The sequence below is a fragment of the Galleria mellonella genome, unplaced genomic scaffold, assembly GCF_026898425.1.
Source record: "Galleria mellonella isolate WM207_F2 unplaced genomic scaffold, CSIRO_AGI_GalMel_v1 utg57, whole genome shotgun sequence".
In the NCBI taxonomy this organism is placed as follows: Eukaryota; Metazoa; Arthropoda; class Insecta; order Lepidoptera; family Pyralidae; genus Galleria; species Galleria mellonella.
In genome coordinates, this window is record NW_026442119.1 from 10,141,533 (window position 1) to 10,159,283 (window position 17,751).

The 17,751-nt window shown below is 32.4% G+C and overlaps 2 protein-coding genes across 2 annotated transcripts; one reads left to right on the forward strand and one right to left on the reverse strand.

Moving 5' to 3' along the window:
• Positions 1-752: 752 nt before the first annotated feature.
• On the forward strand, positions 753-7,176 carry LOC113509813 (Kazal peptide Pr13a). Its single transcript, XM_026893238.3, has 3 exons — positions 753-878; positions 3,814-4,017; positions 6,674-7,176. The coding sequence occupies exons 1-3, from the start codon at positions 851-853 to the stop codon at positions 6,730-6,732; spliced, it is 291 nt and encodes a 96-aa protein (XP_026749039.1). The 5' UTR covers positions 753-850; the 3' UTR covers positions 6,733-7,176.
• A 909-nt stretch (positions 7,177-8,085) lies between these two features.
• LOC113509812 (uncharacterized) lies at positions 8,086-17,541 on the reverse strand. The gene is made up of 3 exons (XM_026893237.3): positions 17,296-17,541; positions 10,576-10,821; positions 8,086-9,071 (listed from the first exon to the last, which is right to left on the reverse strand). The coding sequence occupies exons 1-3, from the start codon at positions 17,336-17,338 to the stop codon at positions 9,040-9,042; spliced, it is 321 nt and encodes a 106-aa protein (XP_026749038.1). The 5' UTR covers positions 17,339-17,541; the 3' UTR covers positions 8,086-9,039.
• Between the last annotated feature and the right edge of the window lie 210 nt (positions 17,542-17,751).

Below are 17,751 nucleotides of genomic sequence, written 5' to 3' on the forward strand. Positions count from 1 at the left end.
AGAGAGTTCAGTTAACTGATATAATTAATAATAAATAATCCGATAAAGTCTCACTAAATTAATGAAATGTCAGTGCAGTTTACTTAAATAATAAGATGTAGCAAAATATAATTGATTAAAAACTATAAAAGGTAATGAATTTCACATAAGTGCAAATGGGATTTACCAAAGAGAGAGTGGTTAAAAGTCCCAATTGAAAAATAATACCGCATGTACACTTACAAAATATTTATTTTAGACCCTCCAGTATTCCTGCATAGCATAGAAGACAGTTACTAATTTCATCCAGGTCAGCTCGTTTGTTATTCCAAGAAAGTACCTATATCCATAGAGAAAATGAACGATGGTACTGATAAATAGACGTATATTTTTCCTAATGAGCATATTGCAACGTCATCATTATTTTTTAATATGGTACATGAAACTCGAACACATACAATGGGGATAGTACCTATATTGTTATGTCAACAACATTTCTCTATTTCCCAACTCAACCTACGCACACTCATACACGCAAAAAGATACCGTTCAGTTTAGATTTCGATCGACTCGGCAACAAGCAAATTATTCCTCTTTTGTACTCTCGAAAACAAACCCTGTGACCTGCAGATGATACCTTATCGACGCTCTTAACATATTTATCACCATTGCTGTATTTCTTCTTAAATTTATGACATAATCCTAAGGTATCCAGTAATGGATGTTGTTTACAGCTTGATAGCGCAGTCTTCGTGGACCAGAAACCACTTTTTGTTGTCGCCCCACTCCGCTGTTATAAAGGGGGGCTGTGCTTATACAGCGGTCAGTTTGCAATCTGTAAGGTGAACGAGCACAGTGCAATAAAAATAAAATGAAGGCGTTTTCTCTGTTCGTCTTTGGTGAGCTATTTTATTATTTTTTCTTTGTTTTTACTGTATTATAATTATAGCAGTGAACTCCACTTGTAAATAGGTACTTTAATAACAACCTAAATATGTTTTACGACATATGACGTTACCTTTATAAATATATATACACAGACGGGGTACATTGCTAGCAATGGAGGCTACATACATCCTTATTACTAACAATTCCTTCTTTACCATAGACTGTTAGGTATAAGCATTTCTGTAATCCATTTAGGTTGTCGCTCTATGTAGTGAGGGGGGGGGGGGGGGGGAGGTCGTCTTACATTGAGTTTATCTGTATGGGAATTATTAATATTTACTTATAAAAAGAAATTGCGTGACATATTTGAATTTGTGACCTAGATCCTTATCATCATCATCGTCATCGTCACAGTCAGCCTACTGTGGTCCACTGCTGGACATAAGCCTCTCCTAAAACAGTGCTTTTATACTTAATATTAACATAATAACAACTTTATAATAAATTCAAATCATCTTTATTCAAATAGACATGTTTACAAGCACTTTTAAATCGTCATTTTTTTTAATCTACTGCAGAGTTCGGACTTGGTTATCGATACGTGCATCTAGCTCGGTTTATTTATTTTATACAGACATTTAACTTTTTCACTTGTTGTTATTTTTTGATTTGATGGTTATAATTCTTTTTTACAATTTTAAAATCTAGCTAAGGCTGAAGGTTCAAGTACCTAAGTACAAAATTACGCGTAAGCAAACCTTTGAGTCTAAACTTCATACATAATTCTCAACTATTATATTTATTCATACACAAATAATAGACAAATACCACTGCACCGATTTTAACAATGAAGGTACAGTATTTGGCGAAGGGCATACCTATAAGCTGTTATTTATCCCGATCAACCAACAGTTGTAGTCACGTGAACGAAGTCGCTGGTATAGCTAGTATTGGTATAATTCTGAGGGAAGACATATTTAAAACTTAACTAGGTCTAACTCATACTTAACTCATGCCGGTAGTTTTTGTTGTATTTTTTATCCAGTAAGTTATGTTAATGTGAACAAAACATGCTAGACATCCGTGGAAGCAATGAGGAAAATCTGATATTTCCTAGTAAAATCTTGAAGGTTTGATATTTTTTTTGCTTAATTCATAAATATGAGTAAGGAATAAAATATAACGCGTATAGTGTTATTATGTTCATGGATTAATCAATGAAGTAACATTTATCAAGGACTTTTTTATCTTATATTTGGATCATTATAAGTGCTTTTCACATTTTTCGTGCTTTAGAGGGTATGTAAATTTGTCGTCTGGTAAACCACGTCAAAGGCCTTTGTTTATATAATAAAAGCGACTTAATTAGACCCTTGATATCAACAGAACCCTCGTATGAATCGTAGGGAGAAAGAGATTGTTAGTAATGGTCTAACAACCCCACTGCTAGCAATATACCTCGTCAGGTTGATCGTTCTCTCTGCAAACTATCATGGTTGATTCTCAGATTCGTCATGTCTAGCTTACTGATATGCTTTCATCCTCACCTATCATCTCTCATTTGATGTCTTGTCAGCGTATATCGATAGCACAGGCAGGGTTACCATTTCATTTTCATTTATTAAGATCCCCTATGACTAGTAGTAATTGGTGATCGCAACTCCGTATCAATAAATATGCAAAAGCCCACTGATGAAATTGTTTCGACTGTATACTTACGACTTCAACATGAGATCAAAATAATCTTGCCACCATGCGTCATATTGTATTTGTCACTATAAATAGAGATAGTGGCAAATACACAAAACAATAAGAGATGAGTTCCATCAAAATCCCAGATGAAAGCTGGTTAAGTTGGTAAATTTCGCAGCGTAATTAATTTTTTTTTTTTGTGATTAATCACAAAAAAAAAACTGCATAGGCCTACAAAAATCCGAGGGTTATATAAAATTAAACGTATTATGATTAGTATAGAAAGGTAGTGAGAAAGCAATGAAACTATAAATATAAGGCTAATAAAAATAATGATTACCTATTTATCTAATCTCGAGAGTCTGCGTTGACTGAGGTATATTTCTATAGGTTATTGACTTCCTTTTACCGCTTGAAACCAGAACGTGCCAGTTTTTGGAACTAATTTCACGCATCAAATTGCATACAAGGAATATGACAAACAACGAGTTAATATTAGCTCAAACTGAGTCTCTTCCTGTCATTATCTGACTATTTTACGACCATAATACGTTCTTCCTTAAGGTCAGCCATGACTGCGTTGGATGAGTAAGTATAATAACCTGGTACATGTACTTGTGTTTATTGTATGATGAGCCTTAACTGGTTTATGTGTTTTATGGAGTTTGACTTTTATAACTATGTAATTTGCTCCACAATTATAATTATGTACATCTTTTAACAAAAAAGTAGGATAGAATTCGATTGCTTGAGACTGGTTTTACTCAAGTTAATGAACTCTATTCGATTTTCGAAAGAGGATGAATATAGGGATATATTATAAAAAAATAGAATAAAAGAATAAATATTGGTACGTAATTTAACTTTCTTTGTAGTGGTGTAAAAATTTTTCTGTTAATAAATTTTGATTAGAAACTATTTTTCAATAGAGGTGACAAAAGTAATAAGGGACAACATATTATGTTAAAAGTCACAAGATATTGGTTTGTACAAGTATAAATAATATAATACTATAGTAAAATACTCGTAACTGAAAACCTGTATTCTACTTGTATGAATGAACGATTGTTAATTTTGAAGCACATAGAAAACACTGTCAGTGCTAATCCACATGGCCACGCTGGCTATGTAGATTTCGGATTTTAAATTAATATCCTTTTCCGACCGAAAGAAAGACCTGTGTTGAGTAAAAGATAATGATGTTATAATATTTAATGTATGGAATATAACATTACCCGAACGTCTCAATTTCAGCGGTACTTCTGGTGGCCGTGTCTTGCCGGCCCGATAAAACAGATCTGAAGCAGCTAAAGGCTGAAGCCGCTCGCAAGAAGGCCTGCATGCAGGACTGCACTAGTGTGAAGGTTGAACCGCTCTGTGCTGGCAAGAATGGAGCCAAGTCACTGTCTTTCGGCAGTGAATGTGTCCTGCACAACTACAATTGCGAGCATAAAGAGAGTAAGTAATGATAAAGCTAATAACGGGGATAAGCGATTGGTTTTCATGTCAAAGGGTTACCTAGTTCGAGACCAGTGATTAAAATAAAAAGATCACTCTGTACGTAACTAAAATAGCAACCAAAAATAGTAACTGCTATTTTTGGTAAGAACTGGTTCCTATATTGTATTGAAATTGTATCATCATATCCGCCTTTAACTATCCACTGTTAAACATAAGTCTTCCTTTGGGGGGGTTTAAAAAGTAAAGTTTATTATTATTATAAAAGGTAAAAGTAGAGTTTATTTAGAATTAAATATACATTATTTAACAAATTAATTGGTAAATGGTAGACTAGTAAAATGGTAATAAAAATGGTAAGGAATACGCGCATATATGTACTATTCATTCTATATTAAAATATTAGATATATTTTATCATAATTCATATAAAAAAATAGAGAATACAACTAGAATTATAAAACAGAATCGTAGTAATCAATTACAGTTTCGCCTGAGTAAATCAATTTGGTCCAATTCAGAGCATACTTGGTAGAGGACCGATAGCTTCCAGGAAGTACGCTGTATTTAGATCTGATACGCATCTAAGCTGTTAATACTACAGATTTATTATTTAATTTTTCGTATTTTTCTTCCCAAACAATTTTATTTAGTGAAGATTATATCAAACTAAAGCATAAAAAATGTAAAGTTCCTTCTTAATGCTATTCTTTAAACATTTTAACCTAGATCATTTTAAATTTTCTTATTCTGTCTTTACTAGTTTCGGCTTTGATATATTTACAATAATAGTAGAAATATTTAACACTTCAATATTTTATAAATTGTATAACATTAAACAATATAATAGAAAAGCCACAGGGCGTGAAGTGTGACGTAAGCCGTGGTAATCGCATACAGAGCCTTTGTGTTCAGCCTGACCACCAACCGGATAGTGATTCAGATTCGCTAATTCATTGTTTTTTTCAAACGTAATATCCACAGGTTATTTTCAACGAACTTGTTCAAGCAGGAAAAAATAAATATAATGCATAATTAAATTAGTGTGGTGACCATAGATATATATAGATGGGTAATAACGCGTGACACTTGACGCTCATGTAGGGATCATTTCTGAAAACCGTGTTTGAATTTGTTTCTATATAAATTTTATAAAACACAAGGAATCACATACTATTATTAAATTCAAAATCATATTCTAGATTCTAATTTCGAATCACAAATTTTTTTTAGTACCGAGCTTAATTATAGTGTCAACGTAATAGCATTCAATATATTTATCGATATTTAAATTCTAGTTACATTGTTTTGATGTTAAAATCTGTTTGACCTAAATCTGTTTGGCTCAGATCCTAACTAAACTTCATAATATTAATAAAGAAATTAATATTTTCATTCACAAGTTATTTGATTAGAATTATTTTGTTTCATTCCGCTACCACAACTATGTATGTGACTGACAAAGCTTGAGGATTGAGCACCACTATTACTGTTATAAGTTCCACAACCTTCCATATTAAATTTTAATCTCCGGCTGCCATTTTGTTCATTCGTTCTTTTTGGGAAACAAGTTTCACGTCTAAACGATGTATCTTCAGGCAAATTATTAGATCGCTGTTCGGAACCTACTGTTGTTTAGCACCCAAATTCTAGTAATAAGATTTTTGTGATCATTACAATTGCGCGGTTAATGGTTCCCAATGCATATCGATATCGAGTTGTAGATTAAAGTGAATGACTAACAAGAGGCGGTTTCCAAATTCAAATTTAAATCACCTTTATTCAAGTTCTCTTATTTAAATCGTCATTTTTTTATGAATACAGTGTTCGGAAAGTTATTATCTGTTGAGAAGAGCCCGCAAGAAACTCAACAGTTTCTTTTTTAAATATCTATTAACATTATGGGTATTTATTTAAATGTATTATGTCTAAAATTACATGATCGTTGAAAGCCCGTGTATGAACGACTAACACCAAGCACATTTGTCATTTAAGTAATCGTTTAGTGTGTAATGTATGAATAGGCTTGTTCAATAAGTATTTTTTAATAAAAGTTTTAAACTTATTAAAAGGTAGATCCAAAATAAACTGGACATTAAATTTCATAACAGATACCAAAGCACAGTATATTATATTATGTATATTTAATGCCCATTCCTATAAAAGACCTATACTTTTTCTAAACTGTACTTCGAAACAGTAAGTTTGATCTAGTTACTGTATATAACGGTCCACATTATCTATCTTCTCAATTTAAATATGTATGGTGGTGACGAAGTAATAATTTAAGATTTGGTATGTTCTATAAAAAATGTTAACTTAATTCTGAATAAATTTACACAGGACGATAACATGTAAATTTAAACGACAGAAAACTGATTCGGAATTAGCTAAACAATATAGGAGATTCATGACCTCTTCCTTTTTGAAATTGCACTAAAAACTGTGTCACTACTCATTATCTCCAGGAGATCTCTGATGTCATTTATATTATAGATGTAATGTTTTTGTAATGTTATATTATATTCTAAAAACAAGGAATTATTAGAGAGAGAAAAGGAGGAAGGAAAGCCATGTAAATAATATATGTAGTACACTATACACCTTATGATGTACATACACATTATCACGATTAATTGTTATATTTTTTTTTTCAGATTTCAAGATGATCAGCAACGGTCAGTGCCCCGGCTCTGATGGTATCCGTCTCTCGTAAATTCGATAAAGTCTTCGACGCCAAGATTTACTGAAGATATTGTTATCTCTTTTTCTCACATTCATTATTTTTATAATGTTTTTTTTTTTTTATTATAACCTAGAAATATAGGCCGTCATTGGCGCGCACATATATTTTTTAATTTGATATATGCAGTAATATTATGCGTAGTATTTTCACTAATGTTTACTGATTTAGAAGAGAAGATTTTACTAATTTCTTTTTTCTCTTTTTTTCAATTTTAGTTTTAATATTTCGAGAAGTTGTTTCTCACTTATAACCCACTTTTCAAAGAAGCTGTGATGTTTAATTTAGATAAACTTAGAATTATACAGTCATTATCATGACAATCAAGTTATTATTTTACACGCTACAATGTGTTTTTTTAATTATGTTTCCTTCAATTTAAATGGTCAATTAAATGCTTTTGTATGATTATATTTACTTTTATTGTTTTATTGTAGTGTTAGTTCAGTATTTATTCTCTGGATATTGGAGCAACTAAAGCAGAAATTTCTTTTATAATACGATTCTGCTGAATGAAATCAGATTCATATTTTATAAGTAGCAGAAATGATAATTCGGAAGTTTCAGTTCAACGTGGATGATACATTTCTTTGGATTCTATGTATCTGACATGACAACACCATAAAAATTCAATAAAATCTCCTACGTAATACTATAATCAAAATTTTAAACTATTGCCACAAAATACTTACATTTATAATAGTTTTCGGAAATGATGATACATTTTATGGAAGGACAAGAGGAAATACATTAGCAGTATATCTTATGTTCATTGCTTAGTAAAAGGAAAATGGTATTATATTATTTCACAGTACAATATCTATAAGATTAATAACGAGCATTTTTCTTAAAGGAAAAATAAGTTAAAAACGGCAAACGACACGCATGTTGCTTGTAACATACTACTTTTCATTGGAATGAATGTTTAGTTTCTCATGTAGAACAATACCTTCAACGCATAATGATGTTGGTTTCACAAATATATATAGGTATTGTATATTTGGGAGAAGTCTATGCCTCTGGTTAGTTGATGAGAATTAAATTGTTTAATTCCGCTACTATTAGTATGTATGCGACTACCGACACTCCAAGATTGACTATTATTATTATAACCAGAATTTATACAATCTTTTATATTAGCAATTTCCGACCGCTGTTTAGTCCACGCACGTTTTGCGACATATGTTTCACCTCTAAACTAGGCGTCTTCAGCGGAACCTAGTGTAAATGGTTCGGCACACAAACTGTGAATGATAACATAATAATAATAGTATAAATTAATATTATTTATATTTAACATGTTTATGAAATGAAAATAAATTACAATATATTTACGAATTCTTTATTTAACTAATTTGTCTATTATAATGACAATATCGGTTTTAACTGGAACACGGTTCATTTAAGAAAATTATTTTCGTACTTTGTACAATAAATAAGAACTATAACTTATGCAACTTAACGTAGGTACATACTAAGAATATATTTAGTTATACAGAGGACTTTGGTATTATTATTACAAACACATCAAAATAATTTACCAAATAAGGAAAAAGAATTTGCCTTTCGAATCTAACTTAAACAATTTCGTATAAATAAAAATTAATTTAGAATTTTAGGAACTCTTCAACCAAAGCCTTAAAACTAAATAATCTATAATTTACTAACTTGACACGAACTACGATGTTTTATTTACTCCTTTTAAACTCTAACATTATAGATTTAAGTTATACTAAGTATAATAATAATATATCATAATTATGTAAGTTACATTACTTAAATTATTATAATTCATACTAGTTATAATTGAAAAATACCAATATTACATAATTTTTGGAACATTTCAAATATTTATATTGATTGTAGGTTAGATTTTTAAATTATAATAATGATGTAAGTACCTAATACTGCCAATTACTATATCATTGTTCTAATATTTGCCAAAGGTTTGTTTTATCTGTCAGAATCCAGCCGTAAATTCTTATACATAGGTTCTATAACTGTGTAAGGATTATGATTAATCAAACAGTAATATATTATATATTATAATTTTTATACTTTAACCTTTTTACAGAAGAAATGTCAATCTTAGCTACCTATAATTTTGATCTATTTCTCACAAATCCAAGGTCAAATTTAAGTATTCCTATTGTAAGAATTTATGGACTAGATTTTCTAAAACATCAAGTAAGTTCCAGGCAATTGTTCGAAGCGCCCATTAGCGTTAATTAGCGGTACATAAACTTACACTAAAATAAAAACTCAAGCATTAAATTTCGGTCAACATACGCCCAGGCTCGTGATCGCGTAATCTGAAACAAAAAACAGTATTTTAAAAAAATGTTCAGGAGATAAATATGAAAATCAATTACTTTTTATGCAACATTAAATTGGCAAACAAGCTAACGACCCACCTGATGGAAAGTGGTGACCGTCCCCTATAGACATGAGCAGTACCATGGACATAACAGAGTATACTGTTTCGTCCATGATACCCCCCATGATACCAATTCTAATAATATTTGCGATTTTAGTTTAGTTTTTTCTGCGGACGCTCGAGTTGCTGTAACAAATAAGCTTTCTACCGAGGTTTTCCCTATAGTCTACAGTACAGGGTTCTTCAAGAATGGTATATTAAAATTTCTTCAGGACCGGCAACACCCATGTGATAATCCGTGTGTTGTATGCGTCCATATAATACAGTGAGCATTTACAATCAGACAGATTGATTGCTGGTTTTCCATCTTCGTGGTATAAAATAATTAGAAATTAAAAAATACGACGCCGGTTGAGTTTTAACACACACTTTCTAACTTAGATTATTTTACTTTCTTGATATTACTTTTATTATTTAATTAAAGCTTGAGGTGCGTGTCCTTAAGTATTTGATTATTTATATAAAAACTTTATCGATAGTACATATATAAAATAAAAAGCGTAAGGATAGTATTATATACAGGTTGAATTTAAAATCGTTAGAATCCTTTAAGTGGAGTATTCTACTAGTGAAACGGAATATTTTTTTTTTATACAACTTAGAATGGCAAACAAGCTGACGGTCCACCTGATGGAAAGTGGTAACCGTCGCCTATAGACATGAGCAGTACCATGAACATAACAGAGTATACTGTTTCGCTCATGAAATCCCCCATGCGTTGCCATTCATGAGGACTCAGGTGTTATTCCTCTGTACCCAGTAAATTCACACCATATCCCACCCTTCAAACTGAAATACAGCCATACAAACACAACTGCTTTATGGTTGAAACACGAATGGGACAGAGGTACCCAAGCAATCGACTTTTGTACAAAGTCTCCCTCTGGTATTGAATATTTTTATAAAAGAAAACTGTAAAAATGCTGACCCTCCCATACTAATACGCGTTCAGCTATTGAATTAGTAGTGTCGGCGACAGAACCCTTTTTACCATATATAAGTTTACCTTTTTATATTTTTCTATTTTGAATATTTCTTTGAAAAGAGGAAAGTATTATAACTTTTCTCTTTTTACTTTATTAACATATACGCCTTTGTGATGGAAATGAAAACTGGCTAAGTCTAATCATTTTTAATTAATACTGCTGCCCTTCTATCCTACCAGCGCACACTTAATAAGTACGAGAGATTATTTTTATTTCAATACACGGTACCACATAGCTTTGAACGCATGTTTAAGTTGAAATTCTAATAAACTCTTGTTTACGTTATAATAAACTTTTGTTCCAAAATTCAATCACAATAGTTTTACGAGCAGTAGTTTTGGTTATGTTGATAGTTAATCAAGACATATGATTTTACAATTATAGATTACTAACATGTACTCTCGCGACACGATGCAGCTTCTAGTTCACATAACGTAGAAAAGGTCCTAGCGGTGCCGGTTGCATCGAAGGCGCACACTGGCCCTGCGGATGGGGCCACGCACCTGGCCGCGCACAGAGGCGGCGGCACCCCTTCCCTCATCATCTCCACCGGTATCCGCACCTCTGGAACTGTACCGATTTCGCTGTCCTCGCCTATACGTGCAGGCAGCACTGGTAGACTGGCCGACTCACGCCACGCTGAAATAAATAATAATAATATAAATGCCACACAATCACACCACTCACAGTCCTCAATCCAGGATACACTGTATTATGAGGGGCGGTGAAATAAACATCAAACAATAATTCAGAAAAGTTCCTTTTCCAAATTGACCAGAATGGAAATCGAACCCGAAACGTCATTTGTGCAAAACAAACGCGTCTACAATTGTTTCACGCAGGTCGCGTTGCCAGGTTTAGATTGTTTTTTTTTTTATAACATTTTAACTTAAACGTCTACGTCTACGTTATCGTTATACGCTGGAACGTATCAATGAAAGATGATAGATGAGTAAGAAAGCAGGTCAGCTGATGCATCGTGATGAATTTCTCTATATTTATAGAAAATTCACCAAGTTTCCAGTGGGGTTATTAGCAATTATTACTATTAATCCCTTCCCTTCTATTAAATTGCGTTTGGTTTTAAGGTTACTGGATGATAATCGTAATTTATTTAAATTCTTTAAAATAGTAAAATTAAAAAAAAAATGATCCAATTACATCATATTCAAGAATATTAGCTCACATATTAACAAATATAATTATTATGTTCGTCTCGTGTTTACAATTGCGATTTAAATAAATTACGTTGTTTATTAAAGTTCAAAGTTTAGTTGTGTTATTTAAGACTTGACCTATGTTGCGATTTAAACTACCTGCCTATCTAATGAAGTTTCTTAAAACACGAGACCAATAGATACTACTATCAGTGAATGCATGTTTATCACAAATTTCTTTAGGTATTTACATTACTATATTTGCCGCCGACTTCGTTTGTGTGGCCGGGATATATTGACTAATCGGGATAAATACTTTCTATACCGGTCAAAGAACATGTCATCTACTTATTTCTTTACCCCAAATAGTACATAAAATAATTTACCAAATTTCATATTGATTACCCGTTAAGATGCCAAAACCGTAGGTCAAATGTATGACTAACCAACACCAACTAAGATGTGACATAAATAACAAATTTGAGAGCTTCTTCTTCTTCATTAATAATGATTAATGTCAGTATGCAATATTTCTATTCTTTGAAATGTGCAAAACTTGAAACAATACACGCCGGCTGTCACTTTCGTCCGATAAATATATTGTTGATAAATTAATGGGGACATAAACGTAGCTTAATTATTTCTTGTTTTATTCCATTATTGTTTTGATGAGGCCATGATTGTTGTGACATTTTACCCGACCTCACTTAATCTAATCAGTATTATTTATTTTCCTAAAATTTTCCTGTGATCTCATCCCTATTGCGCATTTGTACCGTTCCGTATTATCATTCGTTTGCTTTGTAAACAAATAATTGCACACGCCCCTTTATAGTTGATTTATAGTTGTATCACAAATAAATAATATATTATATTAAATCTTATGTAAACAACACAAATTCCCTATCTGACATTCAATGTGACGTAACTGGACTAAACAAATATTTACCATTAGGTATTTGAAATAAATAAAAAAAAAACGGTATTTAGTGCCATGAATGGGCGTTTGTGTATCTTTTTACTAACATTATATACCCAGTCAGGTCGCACTCCACGTAGCTCCTCTCAAAACCATCGTACTGAATTCCAGGTGTATACAACACGATGACCTGCATTTACATCCTCACCTGTCATCCCTCACTGGTGTCCCGCCAGTGTACACTGTTAGCGCAGGCGGGGTAACTATTCCAAAAAAAAATTAAGTCACGAATGCTCGAGTATCATTCATGCCCTTTATTATATTACTGCATATTTTATGAGTGAAGAAAATCTATTTTCAGTCTACTAATAAAGTATACATAAAGTTTGTTCAATTCCAATGTAAATGTATGTGTATTGTTATCAGATTGAACAGTAGAGTACAGACAGTTTGTTTCTTAGTTTTTTATCGAATTGCGTAAAAAAAACTATTACGAAACTAATCGAATTGCCTCACTAGTTATGTTCATGATTATAAGATGACAGAATACACTCTGATAAGGCCCAATTGCAATAGTGTCACAATACGTAAGATCATACTGCGCAGTAACCCCGTCCTAGCTGCATAACTATTATATTTTTTTATCAGACGCGCGTCACAATCGCCCTCATTTCCAGAAACATAGTCCGATTTATTATCGACACTTCCTCGGCTGAATCACCCCAGGACATATTGTATCGTTTAGTTCCCACACTTCATGAATAATTATGTATACATTAATTTGACGGAACTGAGATAAAGAGCAACAAAATCACTAACGATAAATGAATTGGCAACATGATTTTTATATTAAATCCAATTTCATCATATAATGATTTGATTATTCTTGCGCATTAACGCATCAGAAAACATTTACGATTATAAGTTTATTTTAAATCATTAAACCATTCTTCTATTAAGTAAGTATGTAGTAGACATTTTATTTTTCAACCGAATTCAAAAAGATTCTCAATTTGGTTATTTTTTTATGTTTGTTAGCTCATAACTCCGTTAGTTGTAAACTGATTTGGGGAAATCCTTTCTTATCTGAAATGATATACTTATCTGAAAGGATATATTTAATCGAAATCGGTTCAGTAAATTAGTTTTTAAATTAAAATAACTGGTTTTATCACAACCAAAGTCCGTTTTTTTGTAGAACCCAATCTTTATAATTAGAAAAAATAGATTATTTTTCATTTGAGCTTGCTATGCATGCAACTAATATTTAGTGCGAAGTAGAAAGGAATCGTTAATAATTAGGACCTAACCTTATTGCTACCAATATTCAGTTCGACCTCCATGCAGTTCCCTGTGGAAACCATCTTGGTTGATTCATTATGAATTTGTCATTATGGGTTAACTGATCTGATTTTATCCTCATTTATCAACTCTTCCTGGTGCCCCGTAAGCGTATACTGATAGCGCATGTACCCCGTATGCGCTATCGGTTTACGCTTACCATTTCATTATAACCTATTAAAAAAACATTTAATGCGAAGGACGTAATGACCTTTATTAGTAGACTAAATTATAACTATTAACTTATTACCTAATTCTGTAAAATATATTACTACAATATCAGTGTCATTCTTCTTAGTTGAAACGGCTTCCTTTATTTTTATAACTATAGAATGTCTTATTACAGTTCTCTTTATTGTTACGGATTTTTTCATTTTCTCCGTATTCCTCCTCATAATTTTAAGGTGAAATTCAGTAACCATCCCCATTTTGTGCTTTTTATACAATAAAAATATGAAACGGAATGTAAATGAATTTAATCGAGAAACTTCGATTACATTGTCGATCAGTCGTCAGCATGTCTGTAGAATCGATTGCTCACATCTAATAATACACGTGTTGCGGCCAGTGAAATCCGATTCGTCGGACAGAGTCTGCAGTGGGCGTGCGCCTGATAACCCGAGGATCAAGACGCCAAACGGTCTAATGGGCATTTGCTCTGCAGCTGTTTTCTTTGTTTTCATGTCTATTTTATAGTTAATTAACAAGGTTATTTATTTATTTATTTACATTAGTAGCAATACCCGCCATTTCGCCCACGTGACCGGGATCAAAAGTACTCTTCTCAATGCTTAAAGTATTTTAATAATTTTAACTCTGATTATACGATTTTTTATGGATGATAATGGAATGGTGGAGTTACCATGCCATTACCAGCGCTATCGGTATACGATAGCGGTGCCCTAGTTAGAAATGATAGGTGAGGATGAGAGCAGGTCAGTTAGCTCATCGTAATGAATTCAACAAGAATTAACCGCGATAAATTTTTAGAAAAAGCGTAGTGGTCGACCTTATTATGATTATAATGTACAGTAGTTCCCCATTGTATGTGTTATATATTTTTATAAGTCCATTTGGATACGTTTGTAATTGTTTATGTATCTACAACAATTTTCAATTTTTCACCGCATAATTACATTTCTGTTTTGTCAAAGGTCGACTTTTTTTAACTGTGTTTGCTGTTGGCCGCAAATGGCCTTTACAGCTTCACCGAACACGTATGCAGGGGCGAATGCAGACGGTACTCCAAGCCCGCGAGAGGGGAATTATAGAGGCGTCAGCTCTTACTGGACTGCGCATGCGCCCAAGGGCGCCAGAGTGGCCTGGGAGAGAATGCTATATAGCATTAAATCCTCCTTTTGTACCAATAATTTTTTAATGTGGCCATTATAGAATAAATAAATAAATAAAATAGGGTATAGTGCTACCAATGGGGCTGTTAGATCCCATTACTAACTATTCCTTTCTTCTACACCATAGTATTGAAGTTTCTACCTATTAAATATTCTATCATAAATATTGTACTTATATCTATTCTATGTTAAAGTTGCCCAGGGTTGGGTAAAGACCAGGGGGGTTTAAAACCCTACTGTGTCCCCATCGCACGCTTTTGTAAATGTATTAGTCCGTAAATATTCTCATTAATACGATATTAATTTATCCGTTAACAATAAACGCGAGAGACTTAATAAATACCGTGCACAAAGCAAATACTAATAATGATTCCTTCAAAATGGGCTTTTGAATTCTCAAGATTATTAAAAGGAAGATTCTGTAGAGAGTATTATATTCCTCGATCGGAGATGCATTAAAAATTTAAGATTTAAAATGTTACAATTGCTATCATTTCCATACATCAAACTGACAAAAAATTTGATATATTATGTATCTTCAACCACATGACCTTGACCTGATGATGTAAACAGAATAGCGCAGACTAAACATTCTCGACAATGCGAATAAATAGGTAGGTATCTTGTATTTAAACTCATTGTGGCAGTTGAAATGTGCGTTTACACATTGTTTTTTTTTTGTAGGATGATAACCTGCTTCTCCAGACAAGTGGCTAACATATTCATTGGTGGATTATATTTTCGTTGCATAAATCAAGACGCTGAATGCTCACGTCGCTACCTCATTTCATTTCATGCACGAGCTAGCGGTAACGTGTCTATCGATACATTAATTTACAACTCGTTTAGAGAAATAGTAACTGATTCTTTTAAATATAAACAGTACTACAGACAAAAAAATACACTATGATGCCTTTGCTTTCCTTAATGCATTGCCATTTTTGATGCCATATCTCGCATTTCGTGTAGGACGATACCCAAATGGAGCGATGACCACAAATGTAATGCAGGGGAGTCAGTGGATGCAGGTGGCTCAGGATCATTCCTTTTGGCAGTCTTTGGGGGAGGTCTGTGTCAATTTATGGGAGTGGCCAATGTTCAGCACAGGGCAGATAGCATATGATGATGATGATTTCGCCTTTCAAACCGTACACAACTATCCAAGCACAATTGCTTCACGGCAGAAATACTAGTGGGACAGGGGTAGTTTTGTACAATTTCTCTCTAGTGGCATAGAGGCGATCAAAGGAACTATATTAATGAAACCATATATGGACTCCTTGGTTTAGTCAGAAAGATTACTACCAGGTTGATATTGAAACACTAAAACGGATGACCAGAGACGTAACAGGAAGCTAGATGAGGCAAAAAGTGATATTATAATGTTTGAAGCCTTTGTCCGTGGGTTTGCTTATTCATTAGAGAGAAGAAGATTCTAAAGTAGTGAATTACCCTATTTTATTGGAAGTTTTAAATGAAGCCTTTGTTCGTCTGGATGCGTATTTGCCTGTGGCGTTTTAGCTTCTAACAAATGTTTCGATTTTGACATAGGAAGGGTTTACTTGTAATGATTCTTATTTGTTTTTAATAAATTATTGTGTCATGAGTTTAATAAATAATTCATTCAATAACATGTATTCGTTTCGACTTTTTTACTGACTCGATGCTTATACTTATATTTAAGTATTTCAGGTAAATTAAATTTATTTCAATTCAAGTATTCCGTTGTTGTAACCTTTTATGCTTTATAATCTAAAAACTATAATTTTTTAACCGTAATCAAATTACGGTTAAAAATAAGACTATACATTCCAAAACAATATTTTTAGATATATTGTCTATCTGCAAAAATTACTGCACCAAATTAGATACGGTTTTACAGTTATGATCCTGAAGGTCTAACTTAAAATACAGTATATGTTTTATCTTGATATGCTATCTTTTTCTAATTATAATATTCATTCGTACATATTAGCGGATTAGTGTAGTAATATACTATATGTAATAATAAATAAATAAATATGTATAATAATAATAAAAAAAATATTGTCGTGCATCTATGAATGGATAATGTAAATACTAATAATAAAGTATCTTTTAATGAAAATTTAGCAAAAATAACCAAAATATAGAATATTTTACACAAATATTTCAAATGAAATATAATTGAATTAGAAATTATTTAAAATTTCAATCACAAAGTAATTTAAGTCTCTTCGTTCCTTTGTCATTGAACGCACAAATTGTGGGTTGGGTGTTAAAGTACAAATAAGATACATACACCGTATAAATCCTTTATTATTTCTTGAATAATTAAAGTGATATAATTGGCACGAAAACTCACCAGCAACTAATACAAAACACAATAAGATCTTCCCGCTTAACATTTCCAACTAATTGTGTCCAAGTTTTAATTTTTCACAGTCTTATTCACTCACAATTTTTTTTTATTTAACAATTACTATTTTTTAGTGTTCGATATTTAAAAGTCGGCTACCAGGACGTATAAGTTTTTTTTTTAATTAATTAAAATATAATCGATGTCGATGGTTGTATGCTTATCGAATTACTGGTGCATCATATACGTTTGTAGCGTTTCCAGGATGGTGGGAGGGGATGGTCGTATGGCCATGTAGTGGTGGTAACGATAACCTCTGCCTCGGCCGGAGGACGAGTGATAACAGCAGCGACTTTCAAATGAGTGCGGGCACTCTTTCGCATCGCTGTTCACCGATTTTTATTCTTTTTTATTGTTGTGTTTATTAAATTATTTAAAATTTTTTTCTTACAAAATAAATGT

What these genes read in the sequence shown, in the direction of transcription:
- LOC113509813 (XM_026893238.3), top strand. Translation starts at nt 851, where the DNA reads ATGAAGGCGTTTTCTCTGTTCGTCTTTG. An exon ending in GTTTTCTCTGTTCGTCTTTG is followed by an intron (nt 879 to 3,813) that starts GTGAGCTATTTT and finishes TCTCAATTTCAG; the next exon opens with CGGTACTTCTGGTGGCCGTG. An exon ending in CAATTGCGAGCATAAAGAGA is followed by an intron (nt 4,018 to 6,673) that starts GTAAGTAATGAT and finishes TTTTTTTTTCAG; the next exon opens with ATTTCAAGATGATCAGCAAC.
- LOC113509812 (XM_026893237.3), bottom strand. Translation starts at nt 17,338, where the DNA reads ATGTTAAGCGGGAAGATCTTATTGTGTTTTGTATTAGTTGCTG. An exon ending in GTGTTTTGTATTAGTTGCTG is followed by an intron (nt 10,822 to 17,295) that starts GTGAGTTTTCGT and finishes TATTTATTTCAG; the next exon opens with CGTGGCGTGAGTCGGCCAGT. An exon ending in ATCGTGTCGCGAGAGTACAT is followed by an intron (nt 9,072 to 10,575) that starts GTTAGTAATCTA and finishes TTTTTGTTTCAG; the next exon opens with ATTACGCGATCACGAGCCTG.